General features: G+C 42.0%; 1 protein-coding gene across 1 annotated transcript; it reads left to right on the forward strand.

Annotated features, from left to right (window-relative positions):
- Window positions 1-5315: 5315 nt before the first annotated feature.
- LOC134532122 (circadian clock-controlled protein daywake-like) lies at window positions 5316-20024 on the forward strand. The gene is made up of 6 exons (XM_063368441.1): window positions 5316-5425; window positions 9341-9433; window positions 11319-11472; window positions 13500-13633; window positions 14765-14917; window positions 17715-20024. Exons 1-6 carry the CDS (start codon window positions 5350-5352, stop codon window positions 17870-17872), a joined length of 768 nt encoding a protein of 255 aa, XP_063224511.1. The 5' UTR covers window positions 5316-5349; the 3' UTR covers window positions 17873-20024.
- Window positions 20025-20539: the final 515 nt, after the last annotated feature.

Here is a 20539-nt window from a genome sequence, read left to right on the forward strand (position 1 = left end):
TGAAGCAGCTCAGGCAACAGTGAACCAGTCACGCAGTTTGCCCGCGGGGCAGGTCAGGCAACAGTGGACCAGTCACGCAGTTTTCCCGTGAAGCAGCTCAGACAACAGTGGACCAGTCACGCAGTTTTCCCGTGAAGCAGCTCAGGCAACAGTGAACCAGTCACGCAGTTTGCCCGCGGGGCAGGTCAGGCAACAGTGGACCAGTCACGCAGTTTGCCCGCGGGGCAGGTCAGGCAACAGTGGACCAGTCACGCAGTTTGCCCGTGAAGCAGCTCAGGCAACAGTGAACCAGTCACGCAGTTTGCCCGCGGGGCAGGTCAGGCAACAGTGGACCAGTCACGCAGTTTTCCCGTGAAGCAGCTCAGACAACAGTGAACCAGTCACGCAGTTTGCCCGCGGGGCAGGTCAGGCAACAGTGGACCAGTCACGCAGTTTTCCCGTGAAGCAGCTCAGGCAACAGTGGACCAGTCACGCAGTTTGCCCGCGGGGCAGGTCAGGCAACAGTGGACCAGTCACGCAGTTTGCCCGCGGGGCAGGTCAGGCAACAGTGGACCAGTCACGCAGTTTTCCCGTGAAGCAGCTCAGGCAACAGTGGACCAGTCACGCAGTTTGCCCGCGGGGCAGGTCAGGCAACAGTGGACCAGTCACGCAGTTTGCCCGCGGGGCAGGTCAGGCAACAGTGGACCAGTCACGCAGTTTTCCCGTGAAGCAGCTCAGGCAACAGTGGACCAGTCACGCAGTTTGCCCGCGGGGCAGGTCAGGCAACAGTGGACCAGTCACGCAGTTTGCCCGCGGGGCAGGTCAGGCAACAGTGGACCAGTCACGCAGTTTGCCCGCGGGGCAGGTCAGGCAACAGTGGACCAGTCACGCAGTTTTCCCGTGAAGCAGCTCAGACAACAGTGAACCAGTCACGCAGTTTGCCCGCGGGGCAGGTCAGGCAACAGTGGACCAGTCACGCAGTTTTCCCGTGAAGCAGCTCAGGCAACAGTGGACCAGTCACGCAGTTTGCCCGCGGGGCAGGTCAGGCAACAGTGGACCAGTCACGCAGTTTGCCCGCGGGGCAGGTCAGGCAACAGTGGACCAGTCACGCAGTTTTCCCGTGAAGCAGCTCAGGCAACAGTGGACCAGTCACGCAGTTTGCCCGCGGGGCAGGTCAGGCAACAGTGGACCAGTCACGCAGTTTGCCCGCGGGGCAGGTCAGGCAACAGTGGACCAGTCACGCAGTTTTCCCGTGAAGCAGCTCAGGCAACAGTGGACCAGTCACGCAGTTTGCCCGCGGGGCAGGTCAGGCAACAGTGGACCAGTCACGCAGTTTGCCCGCGGGGCAGGTCAGGCAACAGTGGACCAGTCACGCAGTTTGCCCGCGGGGCAGGTCAGGCTTGCCTGGAAGACCAGCACGAGGACTCTCGTGGCCACCGCGAGCAAGTCCACACAACTGCGTGGCGGCTGCGGGGGACTAGGAACCGCTCAGCGCTCACCAGAACAGGACCACACTTTTTTAAACGTAAACCTAGTGCAGCTAATGTTGCGTTGGGGGTCGTGGTTTATCTTTAAAATTTCAGCACTGGTTGGATCTCGTTTACTTTGCACTGTGGCTACGCATGAGTAGAGACCGGAAAAATTCGCGGATTCATTCCGTGATAGACGAAACTTCAAACATGTGAGCAATTCTGCTGGTTCTGCTATTGGCTCGCAGTTTAACTGGAGCTCTCTGGGCCAATGGCAGACTATCGACCAAAGAAGCGTCGAATCACAAGCTACCTAGCGGAAACGCCTCACAAGTTAGCACCCAATGAACACGCGTGTTTGCTTGAGAAATGCAGAGGATAATGGAAGCTATACTAGAGGTCAATGAATCCGCGAATATTTCAGGTCTCTACGCATGAGGTTTCGACGGTCTCTCCTGGCTCTAAATGTTTTGAATTTCTTGTTTAAAATTTCCCTGTTTCAATTACATTAAAGCTTATTCCAGAACATTATTTTTGGAATATATGATGGTGACGTAAAAAATTTTCTTTAACCTCTCAGATATATTTTCCCCCCTCACAAAAATTAGTCATTTATAGTTCTTTGTGTTTCTCTGAGCTTGTCATGTGAATTTCCATGTCAACAACGGTTACTTACGGAGTTAATTAATCGTGTTTCACGCAATTTCAAGGTCTAAAATGGTTTTCAGATTGTATTAGAATCTTTTGCTTTGTGAAAAAGGAACATGTGAATTAAAACCATCCCATTTGTAAGGAATAATATAGCCAGTAAGATATTGTGGTTCCAATTATTTTCTGGCTCGGCTTCAATGCGCTCCAGCTATCAAGCCTTTATCGGTTCTTTACAAGCTGCATGAAGCAGTCACAAGACTTGGTTGCTGGTGTTTTGGTTATCCGATACCGTTTTTTTTTTGTGAGAGCTCTTCCAGAGGAATTTCAAATAACGACGAACCAATGTTTGTATGTATTGTAATTTTTTCCCATGAATAAAATTTTCACAAAAACTTTCGTACGACACTATTGGTCAAACATCATTTTTGATTCGGTAAATTGTTTGTGCAGCAATCATGTGAAATAATATATTTACAATATCTTATCAAAAATGTGATTATTTGTAATATCATCGAACTTTGTGGGAATTGTTCCAATTGCTAAGTGCATGAAAAATCTGCAACCGTTTTCCGTTAGCAACTGACGTGATAATTTTTTTCTGCTCAGTTATATGTGAAGACATTTTTGATGAAATGTGAGCTTATGAGTGCAACTAAAATTAAGGGGTCAGCCTAAGAAATCATAAATCATACACTCCGGAGACAAATACTTACGGACAGTCAGCAGTAGCTGCCTGGATTTTCAATATTCTTGGGCCTCTTCGAACTATCTGACCTTGAAGAGACTTGATCGTGCAGAGAATAATTCTACAGTTGAGCTGTAACCACCTACTACTCTCACTTGGGTGAAGTCGGCGCTAAGGAAGCGGAGAGTTGTCAAGAATTCTTTCGCGCTGCAGCCAACCCACTTTTTTTTTGACGTGACGTCTAATAAATCGATGAACACCGGCAGCACGCACGAAAAAGTTTCCCATTACGCACATTTTCCCGTTACGCTGTGTCCCGTTATGCTCATTGTATGCTTGCGCCTCATCTATCTCTCTTCCACTCGATTGGAACAACCATCGATTTGACTTTTTCGAGGCACATTAAACTTGAGACACTCCCATTAGTTTCCTACTTTTCCCATCATCGTCCTATCCTTAACAGAATAACACAGATTGGAAGAAGTTAAATAGCAAACATGTATAAAAGTTATGGTTAAAATAATCTCTTCGTTAAAGTAATAAACATATTTGAATTAATGAGTGCAAATAAAAGTAAACTTATCAATTAAATTGTAGATTTAATTTCACTCCTTTGTGTCTAAACAAAATAGTGATAATTCAATAAAAATGATTCAATTTTATTCATAAAAGTATGCAATAATTTCATCAATGTTTTGTTATGACGTTGTCACGTTAAACTACCGTCCGTAAACCGACTTCACAGACAACCATTTTTTTTTGTTCATTGTAAAAGGTTAGGTTAGCTAAATTATAAATACTTAAAACTTTGTGGACGGTTTATTTTGTTAGGATAGCTACATTAAAGATACTGTGATATCACGTAAACGGTTTCCTAGCCCTGGATAGCTAGATATTTAAAAGTTATTTGCTAAGCAACCTTAAAATGATTTTACAGTATTTTTAATGTAGCTATACTTACCTAATATAACCAACCATCCACAATGTTTTAAAGTATTTATAATGTAGCTAACCTATCCTAATCAACCGCAAAATTTAATGCCACGCCGGTTTATACAATGAGATAGAACGGAAAAATAAAAGTGAGCATGAACTTCGGGGAACTTGGGGTGTGGCTCTCTCGTCTGTGAAATGTCGGCTTGCCGGCCTGGACCCGTGTGTCTGAGTCACGTGTGTCGGAGTCGAACCCGGAGCCCCTCGCCATACGAGGACCCTCTCGAGTGGAACGGAAGAGGAAGTGACTGATCAAGTCCAAGGGCGGGAGCAGAATGAAACACGAGGCCGCGGCTGAGTGGTCGAAACCACTCTCCTGCCACCGAGGGGGGCTCCGGGTTCGATTCCCCGCCGACGTCGATAACGAGTTCTCCACCTGTTTGACACGCGGTACGGTGTGTGTGTGTACTATCCTCACTTCGAGCGAATTTACATCCCTAACATTCTTGTTAGTGGTTTCGCGATGTGAATTATATATCACTGCCAATATTGTCAGTAACTTGTTGGAATTGTTGTTGCTGGCTAATGAATTAAGCTGAAACCTCGTTCTCCACAGTTATGATGCGTTCGTGCACCACCGCAAAAACCTTGTTCCATATCCTGATTCATCTGTGTCAACTTAAGATTTAACTGATAAGCTAATGTAATCAATTTCCCACGTCAGTCAGGTGTTGAGGATATGTATGCCCGCACTGCATTTTTAAATATTTTTGCTATATTTCCAATTTGAGCTATTCACACGTATACCGAAATGAATCGGAAACCTAATATATTAAACAAAATGACTCGATACAATACAAATGAAATGATGTGTACCCAAATGTAATTGACTAAATAAAATGAAGTAAAATTACATGAAAAAGAATCAAATGAACCCATTTGTAATGAAATAAAGGTATTTTTAATTGAATCGAATTTCAATGATTAAATGCTTGAATTGTAACGAAATAAATCAAAGGAAAGATCTGAAATGTGTAGAAATGTGTTGTTCCGATCTGCTATTTACTGAAGTCTTCAGTACGTAACCGCAAGAGGAAATAACTGATTGTTATTTCACGCGTGTCATTACAACTATCATACGTTGTAAAAAAAACTGTTGCACTTTTTACCAGGAAATTCCTTGGGAACTTAGCTGTCAACGATATCAGTTGTAAAATTATTGCAAGGCAGAGCTTTGTACCTTTTGCAAATTTACAACTGGCATATGAGTTTCCAAAGGACTAACCTTGAAAAAGTACCAAAAAATTATTTTACAGTGTAATAATAATGACCACAAATCCACCCAACGCCTCTCACACAAACACCTTTTCAAAAAGAATTTTATTGTAGTTGTGGCAGCACAGTTCTGAATATAACCCAGTGGGTCCTGATGTCGAAGTGTTTCCTTCACGGAGCTGTACCGGAACTTGAAGAATGGCTTCTCCCGCGGCTCCGGGAGGCCGGGCTCCGGGCCCGGAAGGGGCGGCTCTGTTTCCGGCGTCCTTCCTGCCCCCGGCCCCGCCCCCTGGACCAGGGTACATAAGCGCGCGCCGCGGCGCTGCGACCTCCAGTCACGGCTGAGCGACCACCGAGATGACGACCTCCGCGCGCTGCGCCCTGCTGCTGGCGCTGGCGGCCTCAGCCTGCGCCGTCGACGTGCTCAAGCTGCGTGAGTCTCCACTCGTCCACACTCGTCCACACTCGTCCACACTCGTCCAGGCTCGTCCACTCTCACCCACATTCTTCCACACTCGTCCACATTCTTCCACACTCGCCTACACTCGTCTACACTCGTCCACACTCGTCGACACTCGTCCACACTCGTCCTGACTCGTTCACACTCGTCCATGCTCGTCCACTCTCACCCACATTCTTCCACGCTCGTCCACTCTCGCCCACACTCGTCCAGGCTCGTCCTGACTCGTTCACCCTCACCCACATTCTTCCACACTCGTCCACATTCCTCCACACACGTCCACACTCGTCCACCCACACTCTCTCGTACACATTCGTTCACACTCATCCACATTTGTCCACACTCGTCTACAGTCGTTTACATTCGTCCACACTCGCCCAAAGCTCGTCTACACTAATCCACGCTCGTTCACAATCCACCACATTTGTCCACGCTCATCCACATTCTTCCACGCGCGTCCACACTCGTCCACACTCGTCCACATTCTTCCACACTCGCTCACACTCGTCCACAAGGCAGGAGTTAAGAGACATGTCTCATGTCGTGCGGTGCCTCGTGAAGCACAGCTTCTCATGCTACCACTTTGTCTCAGAGCGTATCATCATGATTCACTGACAAGCAATGTAAACCTCGTTTTTGATGCCATGTGTATGGTTGTTTGTAAAACACCAAGTAGGTTTTCACATTCAACACATCTTTACATTAATATTTGCATCAAAGCCACTTAATAGAACTGAATATGTGTTTTTTAATCATCGTAGTATTTCTTTAATGGTATCTTTAGTTACAAAAATTTGACAAATCAGGTGATGGGCTGAGCTTTGATGTATTAATGCATCATTTTAATATTTTTATTAACGCCTAATGTATTTTATAATTAGAATTCATGACAAGTAATTTATCAAGGACTTTAAATCATCGTGTATTTTTTATTATTCAATCGTTATCACGGAACTCAAAAAAATATTTTAAACCTCTCAATATTAACACAAAAACATAGATCGTGAATTTGTAACCTTTCACGTGTCTCGTTGACTGTCCAGGCGTTGCGAGATACAAATTGTTAATTAGGTCAAAGAGCCTGAAAAAGTATTTTTTGTGCCCTACTTCACAAATTAGTTAGTTTTAAATTAATGTTAGATCTGATTTTAAAGGAATGCATCCATTTTGAAGATACCACTACCACTGTCACATTTATCTAGCTCAGACGCAATTGCCCAATGGCACAGTGTTAGTAAATACTGTGGTGAGTTTTGACGCAAGTAACAAATAAACTGGTTGGACATATTTGTTCATCTTTTTTTTTATTTTGTTAGCCGCTAAGTGTTGGAATGTATTGTTTGCATTTTGTAACTAGTTGTATGCAGATCCTTGGGTGTCCTTAATGCATAGGAATATCATTTGTTATAACAAGATCCTCGCAGGCCTTGATAGACAACCTGTCGTTCTCAGGTGGCAACGGTCACGGGTTCGACCCTAGCTCGGAACATAACTCCAAGGTACGACCAACGTTTCGTTAGACTGTGATTTGGAGCCCAATTTTTTGTTCTGTAAAAATATCCCAGTACCTGTAAAACTGAATTGTACTAAGATTACATTGTAAGCTTTAGTTTTTCTAGCGTAGGAGACTAAAATAACTCGTGGGATCAACGACACAACTAACCAGATCTATTCACTAGCAATTTATAGAGACCGGAAAAATTGGCGGATTCATTTCACGACAGCCTAAAATTCATATAGTTATACCTCAGTGCTGCCTCTGCTATTGGCTCACAACTCACCTGGACGACTCCGGGCCAGTGAGAAACACTCAACCGAAGCTGTGTCGAATCACAGGCCACTACGTTGGGACACCTTCACAAGACAGCAGCCAATGAGAGGGTGACATTTGACCGAGTGTACGTAGAACTATAAAGTTCATCCTAGAGGTCATTTAACCAGCGAATTTTTCCGGTCCCTAGCAATTTAGTTTATTAGAAGTTGGCATTTGTTGGCCATCCGTTCGGAAGTGTAGTGTTCTACTGCGTTGGACATGCGTGAGCAGCAGTCCATAAGCTCGACAAAGGACGCAGCGAAAGAGAACGAAGGCCGACGGGGAGCTGTTAGCTGGCGGCAGTTGGCAACCTTGTGAATACTAAGAAGTTTCTTTACCGGCGCGGGCCAAGTCAAGAACGCGCAAGCACGCGGCGGTCCCAAGGTCGACCACCAGTTCCGTAGCCCAGCCTCCATCGATAGATATCGATCCCCGAGCTGGCGAGCTCCTGGCATCCCGTCAGTGGAGAAGCCTGAGATGTACATCAAGTTCTGTCCCTGCCCGAACACGCCCGAATATTCACCTTCGGCCAACCTCTGGTTTTGTTTTATTTTTGCGCAAGAAAAATGAATTCAAAAATTAAAAGTGGCGGTTAGGTTAGCTACATTAAAACACTTTAAAACACTTTGGACGGTTAGTTAGGTTAGTATAACTACATTCAAATAAACATAGAAATATAAATATATATAAATAAACCCGAGGTTGGCCGAAGGTGAATATTCGGGCGTGTTCGGGCAGGGACAGAACTTGATGTACATCTTAGGCTTCCCCCCCGTCATTGCGGAGCAGCGCGCACAAAGTTCAGAATGCTGTCGCAACAGTAGCTGTCACGAGAGCGAGCGACAGTTGGTGTTGTGACCAGAACATGTTCAGTACAGTGCAGTGAACCGATTTATTATTTCATTTTTTTTCATGCCGAGTCAATCTGTAGACCTAGAGGTGAACATAGTTGGCCATAGTAATAGTGTAATCTTAATTCACCCACATGAAAAATAGATATTAAATACCACCGGCTACATTCTGAGGGCCTGCTAATTAATGTCAGACTATTAAATTGTATATCGCCCTTTCATGACAGTAATTTTAAAAAAATAGAATATAATTTGTAGCAAATTGAATACGATATGAAGGAATTTACCCCTTCTTAGTGGATGATTAATGCTGGAGTCTGCAGAGAAATGTGAGGTCTACGATCAAGGCCAGTAAAACCGATAGTGTTTTAAGTATTTTCAAATACAAGTGGACTTGCTCTTATTTATAATTTTCTCGGGTGTCTATTTTTCAATTCAACGGTGCAATTTTGTCGGTCGAGCAATTTAATCGGCGTTACGGTTGATCACCATAGACAATGTTGAGCTAATAGTGAGTTTATATTGCTAGCGTCGAAACCCAGGTGGTCAAGTCTGAGTCAGAAATGTGTTCCTGAGAAAAGGGGTAGCCATTAAACGAAATATCAGCTCTCTAAATTTTTAGTCTGTAAATTATAAACTGATAGCATACATCATTATAGAATGCTAATGATGCTGCAATCGAAAAATGTCTGAAACTATTTTGCTTCTTGTAATAATATCACACATAAAGGCCATATAGTATGCTAACTCTGGGAATACCTATCTGAACATTGTAAGCCAATAAATATGGCTAAATCCTAGGCAGTTCCAAACACATAAGTCTAATTAACATAAACCGAAATAATTTACTCTATGTTAGTAACTATTTAATTACATTAACTACTGATATTTGTAAGCAAAAAATAGTACGAGATAATGTTTTTAAACGTTTCAACTAATTGGATAAATATTATATTGCTTAACAGTTTGCAAAGATAAACAAATTTAATTCTTACAAATAAAAAAAAATTCTCACTGACAAAGAAAAATTTAATTCTAACACGTCAATTTAAAACACTGCAAATATGCTTAATATAAAGTGAAACAACTGAGTTAAATTTTTTATGACAACATTGTTGCTGTTTAATGAAAATTATGCATATAAGAAGTAAAAAAAAATTTTTTTATTTATTTATAACTTTTTTTTTCAGAAAAATAACGCAGCATTTGTGTGTATTGTTTCAGCGCCCTACATCAAAGCCTGCTCCATTCACGACCCAAACCTGAGCGACTGCGCCCTGAAGAGTGGCAAGGCCGCGCTGCCGTTCATCCTGAAGGGTGAGAGGACCTTCAGTGATGTGGCAGCTGCTAGCGTGACCTTAACTGGAACAAACCCCTTCCCCAGTGCTATGTATGGCACGTGAAACACACATGCACATCCTGAAGGGTGAGAGGACCTTCAGTGATGTGGCAGCTGCTAGCGCGACCTTGACTGGAACAAATCCCTTCCCCAGTGCCATTTTGTGGCACGTGAAACACACATGCACATCCTGAAGGGTGAGAGGACCTTCAGTGATGTGGCAGCTGCTAGCGTGACCTTAACTAGAACAAACCCCTTCCCCAGTACTATGTATGGCACGTGAAACACACATGCACATCCTGAAGGGTGAGAGGACCTTCAGTGATGTGGCAGCTGCTAGCGCGACCTTGACTGGAACAAACCCCTTCCCCAGAGCTATGTTGTGGCACGTGAAACACACATGCACATCCTGAAGGGTGAGAGGACCTTCAGTGATGTGGCAGCTGCTAGCGCGACCTTGACTGGAACAAACCCCTTCCCCAGTGCTATGTATGGCACGTGAAACACACATGCACATCCTGAAGGGTGAGAGGACCTTCAGTGATGTGGCAGCTGCTAGCGCGACCTTGACTGGAACAAACCCCTTCCCCAGTGCTATGTTGTGGAACGTGAAACACACATGCACATCCTGAAGGGTGAGAGGACCTTCAGTGATGTGGCAGCTGCTAGCGTGACCTTAACTGAAACAAACCCCTTCCACAGTGCTATGTTGTGGCAATATGCTTACCTACTGAGCAACCATGAATTATTTTCAATGTCTTTATCGCTGTTCTCGTGTCAAGTCCCCACAATGATAGCGACCAATATCTTTACTATATCTCTTTCTCTCATAGCCACACATAATCGAATAAATAACTACTGCCTAGCAGTACTAGTCTTTTTTGTGGTTTGTTAATAATTGAGTCGATACCCGATGTATTTGGCGCTTGTATTTGGAGCTAAACGTGTATTAAATTGTGTTCTGTGTTTTAAATAGATTTTAGCATCTTCATCAACTGTTCACTTCAGGTTGAAGAGATGTGTTGTAAACCGGTTTAAATGTCATTAAGGATGTCTACTCATCATCAATGGATCTGGGTGCCATCTGAGCAGAGTGGTGAAATTTTTAAGATACTGCAAACAACGTTCAGGGAACTCAGAATCGAGTCCAGGTCCGGTGATCGTGGTTCTCGTCTTCCCGTAACCTCCCTGACTCGCTGCAGACACGTGGAAGGACGGTTGCTCGGTGAGAGGAAACCACCAGCAACCCAGTCACTCCGCGGGGCAGTTCACCTTCGAGGCTGGACCTCGCAGCCTCGCACGCACTCGAGGCTCCCGTGGCCTTGGCCCGTGTGACTGGTCTTCATGAGGTCAGTGTTGAATGAACCAATGTCTCGCAGACATCAGCGTCGCAAGAGACGAATATATGTGATGAGACGAGCGTGAGCATTGACGGCATCAGCAAACAGGAGATCCCCCGAAATTCAACCAGCCCACGACAACATCCACCAAGTTTGTAATTTGTCCACTTAAACACTAAGTGGCTTTGAATTAATTATAATTCGTTGTGGTATTTTATATTGATAAGTTATTTCTTTGATATGAGATTTAGATAATAATTTTTTTAACTTCAAAAAAACTGCAGGAATTTGTTTTCTTTCTTAATTTCATGGTGATTGTTAATACAAGACAATGAGTTTTAAATTCAGCGCATGATTAAAACTTGAATGGTTTTAGTAATAAGAGGTTAATGGGTCATCATTCTTTGGCACGATGCAAGAAAATAGAGTTGAGAGTTCCACGTTAGCCTGATGTCTCCCGGGACGGGTCAAGGCAACTGGAGGAAGCACAGCCTGGTGAGAGAACGTGTGCGACTGGTTGCAGGCGACAAGGCGTACCGAGTGCCGCCTCACGACCCGCTGTCCATATCCCAGGTGAAGATAGACGATCCTGCGCAGGGCTTGGAGGGAGGACTTCACCTTATCCTGAACGACCTCAAGATATACGGCCTGAGCCATGCCGTCCTGGAGAGTGCCAAGTAAGTAGGAGCATGCGCTTAGTCTGCAAGTACTTGTACAATTATAATATCCCTTATAAGTAGGGAGCGGAAAAAATTCGCGCGTTCAATGACATCTAGGATAAACTCCATAGTTCTGCGTACACTCGGTCAAATATCACCCAATCATTGGCTGCTGTCTTGTGAGACGTCCCAACGTAGCAGCATGTGATTCGATAAGTCTTTGTTTGGGTGTTTCTCATTGGCCCAGAGTCATCCAGGTGAGTTGTGAGCCAATGGCAGAGGCAGCACTGAGGTATAACTATTTGCATTTTAGCCTATAGCGAAATGATTTCGCGAATTTTTCCGGTCTCTACTTATAAGTATAAGTATAAGGTGAAATTGCAGTTTTACGTGTAGTTTTACACATGATTTGGTCTGTACTTTTGCCGCTAGTTTACCGTTGGCTTACAACCGACTGTGCTTGATACAGCCCATGACTAGAGACCGTAAAAATTCGTGGGTTCAGTGACATCCAGGATAGACTCCAATATCCTCTACACACTCGGGCAAATGCCAACTGTTCATTAGCTGCTGTCTTGTGAGTCGTCTCGACTGGGTGGCCTGTGATTCGACACTTCTATGAGCGAGGGGTCTCTAATTGGCCCTCAGTCCTCCAGATTAACAGTGAACCAATAGCAGAAGCAGCACTAAGGTATAATTATTTGAATTTTAGCATAACACGAAATGAACCCGCGAATTTTTCAGGTCTCTACCCATGACACAATCTTAGAAATAGTACAAAATGTACTAGAGTAGTCCAGCCTATTATCGGAGAAATTCTTCTTTCCCGAAAAATAGAGATTTTTGCAAAACTATTTTTTCACTAACTTGTCATATATTTAATATTTGTTGAGAATCCTAAGACAAGTGTGGGATATATTTTGACTTACGAGCACAGTTATAACATGGATATGTAAATGCCTTTATTGCTCAGAAAATTTGCTAAAAGAAATTTACGAAATCGTACATACATGTTTTTACTTACACAATTTTTTTTTGTAGCTGCACTTAGCAATAACCATTATCTGCATGTTTCATATAGTTTTAACAATCCCCGATATGCGTTAAGCAGTGAATAATGGTACTTGCTCAGGGTATCTGGGTAATTTCTTGCAATGTACATAGTTATAAAAGTATAAAGTGCTCGTAGTATAATTAAATTATAAAATAATTTAAATACTTCAACTGTGGAAAATATTAATACGAAACCAAAAACCGTGCCTTGAAAACGGGGTGTAAGTGCAGAAACCGACAGGCTTTCATACATATACAAATACATATACTAGCATACCCGGCCACGCGTTGCTGTGCCTGAGTGATTTAGAAAGGATTTAAAAGACAAAATTTAACACAGATCAACATAACGTTTTCAATTCTATTTTATTATTAAATACTCTGATTACCTTTACTTACAATAAATCACAGTTCATTTTATTAATAAATACTCTGATTAGTTCTAACTATAATAGAAGATAGATATCAATAATTGTAAACACGTGAGAATAAAATCAAATATAATACAAAAAAATCGAAGTTACATAGTACATTGATCAACGAAAATGTACACAACATGGAGAAAAATAAAATTTGAATTGAAATGTAGCACCATCTATGAGATATTTATGTCAGACAGTACAACAGTTGTCTGTAAAAAACTGATTTAAAGCGCCATCTGTTTGAGACTTAAGAAACTTACGATTAATAACACCAATCAACATTGATAATCAGTTTATTATTAATTATAAATTATTAAGACCATTAATCGAAATAAAAACTATCCTATCTCTCAAGTTGGAAAACATTACACATAAATGCAAATTTTCATCGACATCGGTTGACTTGGTGAAGAGTTCACTGGAAACAAACATCAGGACACTGGATTTATATATATTAAGATATGGTTGTGATCGTAATAAATTTCTACAAAGGAATGAAGTACAAATGTCATGTCACACAGCCGTGTAAACTGTGTGCAAGAGTGGCGTGCGAGCATGAAGTGTGTGCAGGTTCGACCCCAAGGCCAAGAAGTTCGGGTGGACACTGAAGGTGCCGCAGCTGGCCTTAGTGTCGTCCTACGACATGAAGGGCAAGATGCTCATGTTGCCGATACAGGGCAACGGCGACAGCTCCATCAACATGAGTGAGTTCTCTAGTCTCTGACATGGATCGAATTACTAACCATTTCACTGAATCAAATTTACTCTTTAACTTTCTTCGAGATTGAGCCGCGGCGAAGTGGCAGATTGCATTGACATTTCGCTTGGTATTTTAACAGGCATCTTCAGTTCCTCAACCCTGTAGATGACTGTTTCAAACGCAGAGCGAAACTTCGATACAATCTACCATTTCGACACAGTTATACCTAGAAGTCAAGATAGTTTATATACTAGAGCCCTAAAAGTCTGCAACCTACTTCAATTTCCCATACATTATAATTTAACTTCAAAGTAAAAAAAAATTGTCATTTAAAGTGTGGCTTTCTGTGTTCTTTCACTATTCATTGTAATGAACAAAAAATACTTTTTTTTAATTACCTGAAAGAACAGACTAAAACAAGGTTTGTGGGACCATCGATAAAAAATTCTTGTGCGGCATCTAACTGGGAATAATATTGAATAAATACCCATGATAGATTATTTTAAACACGTTTATTTACATAAAAATAGTATTATGTCCATCATCAGAATTAGTGGACTAGCATATAATTTCAAAAGTTATGGACGCGAATATTTAAGTTACAGCATTTTACTGTATTTAGGAGATTGGTTTTAGTATCTGCTTGCCTGGTCTCTCACCTTGTTATGCTAAATATTCTATATTTTAGATTTTAAAAGTACTTTTAAACTCCTCATTTTTACTAACAAGGCCATTCCATTCTTCTATAAAAAATGTTATATTATTTTGGTGAAGGGTGTTTGTTCTTGATTTGACAGCATGCTTGACTGCCAGGCTAGACTCCCCCCCTTGTTATCCGTAAAGGGGAGGGTTCATATGTAAACTGTTCATTATCGGTTGTCTGCGATAATATTCCACTGATAAATGTTCGCAGGCTTTCACGGCCATGGTCTGAAGTAGCTTGGCTTCTGGGTTGTAGCCGTGTCGGATGATTATTTGCCAAGGACACGGCTACAGCCCAGAAGCCAAGCTACTTCAGTATCCCACTGACGCGAGGTCAGGCGGCACAGAGCTGTGCAGATGAGAGAAGACAGCGACACACTGGGTCCCCGGTGGAAGAGAGAGATAGAGAGTAAGGGAACTGGGCTTGTTCCAGCCGACGTGATCGTGAAGCACGAGTTCGACTACGAGCTGCTGAAGAGAGGCAACGGCAAGCACTACATCAAGGTGGTGGACAACAAGCTGACCACCACCCCGGCGGGCATGCAGATCCGCATGGAGAACCTCTTCAACGGCGACAAACTCCTCGGTGGGTCCTGCTGGCGCACCGTCCTGCCCCTCATCCGGGCTGACCTCCCTTACCACTCAACCCCACCCTCCCCAGGGCTAACCTCCCCCCCACCCCATCACCCGGGGTGACCTCCCACACTCCTTCCCCCTCCCCTTCTCCGGGGATAACTTTCCTCGCCATTTCCCCCACCCCTTCACCGAGGCTAACATTCCTCACGCCTTCCCAAACCTCCTCATCAGGGCTAACTTTCCTCACGCCTTCCCAAACCTCCTCATCAGGGCTAACTTTCCTCACACCTTCCCAAACCTCCTCATCAGGGCTAACTTTCCTCATCCCTTCCCAAACATCCTCATCAGGGCTAATAGCTATTCCTCACCCCTTCCCAAACCTCATCAGGGCTAATAGCTATTCCTCACCCCTTCCCAAACCTCATCAGGGCTAACTTTCCTCACACATTCCCAAACCTCCTCATCAGGGCTAACTTTCCTCACCCCTTCCCAAACATCCTCATCAGGGCTAATAGCTATTCCTCACCCCTTCCCAAACCTCCTCATCAGGGCTAACATTCCTCACACCTTCCCAAACCTCCTCATCAGGGCTAACATTCCTCACACCTTCCCAAACCTCCTCATCACGGCTAACATTCCTCACCCTTTCCCAAACCTCCTCATCAGAGCTAACTTTCCTCACCCCTTCCAAAACCTCATCAGGGCTAACTTTCCTCACCCCTTCCCAAACCTCCTCATCAGGGCTAACCACCCTCTCCCCACCCCATTCCCAGGACTAACCTCCCAAACCCCTTCCCCCACCCCCTCCCCAAGGCTAATTCCCATTCCCCCTCCCCGTCACCCGGGCTAATCTCCCTATCTCCCTCACCCCTTCAGGGCTAACCTCCCTCACCCCTTCCCACAACCCCTCGGCATGGGTAACCTCTCCCCCTTATCTATACTATCCTCCCTCGGCACAACACATGTAAAAAGAAAAGTCGCAGAAATATGTGTATTTTATTTTGCATTTAACTGGTATTTTGGTAACTCTCGAGAAGTTAAAAATTGGAAACGGTAACGAATGCTGGAGATAAATAAATGATTGCTGCATAAATTGCACGTGAATGATAGAAAGAATGAGCGCGCATGCTTGTTGTCTCGTCGACAAGGAGGTCATGAGAGAGAAGAGAGGGGATGCTATGGCTCTGGAGCATTGACGGCAGGATTGTGCAGGAGGAAACCCACCAGCCCGCGACAACATCCGACACGTCTCCCATTCACCACCGAGGGTCGAACACGGATCTCCTTGTTTGGAGACAAGCGTTCCAACCTCCGTGGTCACTTGAGGCTCGTATTACACTCTTTTGTTCGTCATTAATTTTATGAAATTTGGACTCATTACCTTCCTTTCTTTTGTTGTTCTGCCACAAATATTTTCAACATATATTCACTTCGTGCAATATCATGGGTTCGTGCAAGTCATCGTATTTTTTTCGCACCAATGATTTTACTCTAAGTGAACATCTGTTGAAAAAAATTGCGGCACAACAACAAATGCAAGAGAGGTATGGAGTTGAAATTTTTAGAAATATCTCTTTTAAAAAGTAATTATAATAAATAAAAATCTAAAAGTCGTGAGACCGAGCTTCAAGGCAGAGCTTGACCTCTCTTACACAAAAAAATATTTATCTGGTACTTTCTAAAAAAAACGTTTGGAAACCAGTGGCCAAGAAATAGTTTGTAATACTACTATAAATGTATTGTGACGTTTCACAACACACGGCTGTGGTAATTTTAGCATATATGAAATACGTTTTTCGAGATCATACTGAGTAGGTATTTCATGCTAAAATTGGGGCATAGTGTTATATTTTCATCGATGTTTCAATCGAGTATAATGGATAAAATAATCGATATTTTTTTCATTATGCTTATTTATGTGCGCAGTTAAAACTGGGAACGGAGAGGTTTCCAAACAACTTTACCTAACGTAGATACTGGAACATCATGCCCGGATGAGAACCCGAACACATCATTACCACGAACACTGTTTTGTAGTTTGTACAGTTGTTTTCACGTGGGTGTACTGTAGTATTTCTGTGCCGTGTACAGAACAGATGCACAGGGCACTCCTCAGGCCATGAAGGCGCTATTTATGTGCTGTCATCATTTGTGGGGGTTTTTTCGTTCACTTCTGTTTTTTGGAAAACTATTGTGTTTATTTCGTCTTTTCGTTTTGTCGTGTTTGTGTCTCGTTTGAATTGCTGTGCTGAATTTTTTTGGGTTCAATATTTTTGTGCTGTCATCATTTGTGGTTGTTTTTTTTCGTTCTGTTAGTCCATTTTTTCCTTTGTTTTTCTTTGTTTGTTGACCATATTCCTGTTATGGAATATGTGGTGTTTATATCCTGTTGACAACAGCAATTGTTTGCTTAATTTGTGTTTTTGTCTTTTGTGTTTTTTCTAGTTTTCTTCTACAGACATACATGTGCTTAGCAATGGCTAGAGACCTGCAAAATTCGCGGTTTCGATGGCCTTCAGGATAAACTGCACATACCACTGTACACCCGGGCAAATAACGCAAGTTCATTGGCTGCCGACTCGTGAGTCGTCTCAGCTGGTTTGTCTGTGATTCGATCCTTCGTCGGTTGAGGGTTTATATAACTGGTTGAGATTCGTCCAGATGAACAGTAAGCCAATAGCAAAATTATCAAATAGGTATATGTGTTACGAATTCTAGCCTATCACCGAATGAATCCCCGAATTTTGCAAGGTCTCTAGCAATGGCGTATGTCCAAAAGCTTACATCAAGTCACGGGGGTTTTCCAGGCGAGACCACCAACACCTTCCTGAACGAGAACTGGCACCTCATGGAGAAGGACTTCGGGCCGTCGCTGTCGGACGCCATCGGCCAAGCCACGCACCAGCTCATGTCGGGCGTCATGGAGAACGTGCCCTTCGAGGAGATACTGCCCGAGAAGGTGTAGCTCATGAGCGGTCGTGATGAGCCGGCCGGCTCATGCCGGGCGCAGAAGTGTTGTTGGGCCTGCGTGCGACTCGCAGCAGACGGGACAGATCTGCTGCAGAGACATGCCGAGTAGATGTCAACAAGTGAAACACCGGACGTCTTGTCAGATTGGTCACCCCATAGGCAGCAGATTGGTCACCCCATAGGCAGTTGTAGGCAAATATCAAATATTAAAAAAAATTATATACATATATTCTTAAATTAAATTTTTTTCTTCAACGTTAAGACTTGGGTTTATCCATTTCTCGCCCGCCAACAGCAATTTGGTAAATTTAATGAAAAAAAAATGAATCGCAGCTGTTCCTGAAGAATTTTTTTTTATAAATACATAAAATACTGTTACCTCAGGCCAGATGCGCTTTTGAGACACTGCTTTGAAGTGGAAACAACGTAGCATTGATTGTAATGACGTTTGTTTTATTTGAAAGAACTACCATTGTTTTTTTTTTATTTAAAAAAAAGGCTGGATGATCTTCAAGTTGTACGATCGTGTGTAGGCATGAAACGTTCGTCTGAAGCGAGGTATTTCTTCTGTGTCTGGTTGAAGAGGACTCGGCAGTGAACTCTCGCACGGAAATTAGCTACAAGGACTCTGACCAAGAGCTTTCGAGGAAGGAGCAAATATGTGTCTTCCTGATGCTGATTATAGGACACCTCTGTTAAAGTTTTCATTAGAGTCGATTAGTATTCAAACTAATTAATTAATTTCAAGAAATATTTTAATAATTTTTATGCACATACGAATGATTAATCTTATTTTTACTACCTAATGCACGGCATGTATTTCAATGCTTCAATTTTTTTTTTTTTTGTAATTTGTTTGAAGTATGTATACGTGTACAAAGCATTTCTCTATCTCTCTCTCATTCTTTATATATTTATCTCTCTATGTATACATCTCTAGATATATACATATATGTTTATCTCTCTTCATCTCCCTCTAAACATCTCCATATCCCTATATATATCTATATATACATTTATCTATGTATACCTATATATATATATATATATATATATATATATATATATGTCATTCTATAACAATGAAAATATTAAAATTCTTATGTTTTACCTATCTATATTTTTATCTATCTTTTAACCTGCCACAGGTGTAACATAGGTACGTATATAAAAACACGTGAGTATTTAAACGCAACGCTGTGTTCAAATTTAAAAAAAAAAATCGGTGAAGAATTTTTTGAGGTTAAAATTTGGAACAAACGAACATTTAAATTTTATTTATATATATTTGAATTTTGCATTTGTGTGACACGTATTCCATGACTTAAAACCTTTTTTTACGATTTACTGTGTACGCCATAGAGAAACCTCAAGGATGGACAAAAATTATGAAATTTTTATCCATTCTTAAGGTTTCCTTATGACAAATAGTGTAGATTAGCAATGGTGGATGTCAATTTCAAGTTTTAAATGATTCCACCACATTTCAAGAATCATTTAAATAAGGTATTCTTCATTCGACTTGAATATTCTAAATCGGTTTGCTAGACGTCCTAAAGAGAAAGATTTACAAAAACCACATCAGGAATAAAGTAACTTAAATAGTACAGTAAAAAAATCAGAATAGAATTAAAATTATTTTACATGCAGCTAATTGAAAGTAAACCGAAAATTCTGTTTTTTGGTTTAAATAGCTCTTTAGTGGCAGATCCTGCCTTAGCAGCAGTTACAGGTGAATGTTACGGAATATTTAAATTATTCCCTTGACAATTGACGTGACAAAATATGCCATAGCTCCAGGGGAAGATTGTAATTTTAGGCAGACATTGGCCTCAGTTTTTGTTTTTTCACAATGAACGGTGGGGTTTCAGATGTATGCAGTTTTCAGCTGCCCGATTTAAATTAGTTTAGAGGGCTGTACGACAAGAAACAATTTCTTAACTTATTGTACATTAAGGATTTATTAATGTGTACTTTTAAATCATACTAGTCTAAGAATATCAAACAATAAATAAATGTATATATGTAAATAGTGAATATGAACCATTAGTAGCGCCATGTGCTTGGTGTGTATGTGCAAATGTATTTAAGCTATAAGTTTAAAATAATTTTTTTTTTGTAATAAAATAGCATGTACAAAGTTTAAATTTTTTACTTAATTATCTTATGCTTGCATGTAAAAACTGCATAGGAATCTTGTCGAGAAACGTGATACAAATCTCCATCAGCACGTATAATTTCTAAAAAAAAATTATATATTTACAAGGATAGTTACAAATCTATTTTATATAAGTGTTACGCAAACATAAAAAAAAATTAACTGACACAAGGTGACACCTGTAGCCACATTGCATGTACTACCAAGTCTCACAATAACAAAAAATATTTGGCTAATACGTGGCTTGGAACACATGTGGGGTAGGGAGGGGGAACATATAAAAACAACGATGTTTCCGAGGAACCTTTTTAAATGACTCGAGTGTCGCTGTTTTGTCTCGCGTGTATGAAGTTTTGTGCTACCTACTTTTTTTTAAATAATTTAAGCCTTTGCCTATTTTTCTCAAGGCTTATACTTGTGGGTAATATGTCCACATAATATATAATTGGTAAAACTATAGATTGTTTAAGAGTTTTTTTTATTTTCACGATTGAACAGCAGTTA

Source organism: Bacillus rossius, chromosome 5 (genome assembly GCF_032445375.1).
Source record: "Bacillus rossius redtenbacheri isolate Brsri chromosome 5, Brsri_v3, whole genome shotgun sequence".
NCBI classification, from domain to species: Eukaryota; Metazoa; Arthropoda; class Insecta; order Phasmatodea; family Bacillidae; genus Bacillus; species Bacillus rossius.

Bases quoted from the DNA above. Each gene is read 5' to 3' on its own strand.
- LOC134532122 (XM_063368441.1), top strand. From the start codon at position 5,350: ATGACGACCTCCGCGCGCTGCGCCCTGCTGCTGGCGCTGGCGGCCTCA. The intron at 9,434-11,318 runs GTGAGAGGACCT...GACTGGTTGCAG, and splicing joins GCTGCCGTTCATCCTGAAGG to GCGACAAGGCGTACCGAGTG. The intron at 14,918-17,714 runs GTGGGTCCTGCT...GGGGTTTTCCAG, and splicing joins CAACGGCGACAAACTCCTCG to GCGAGACCACCAACACCTTC.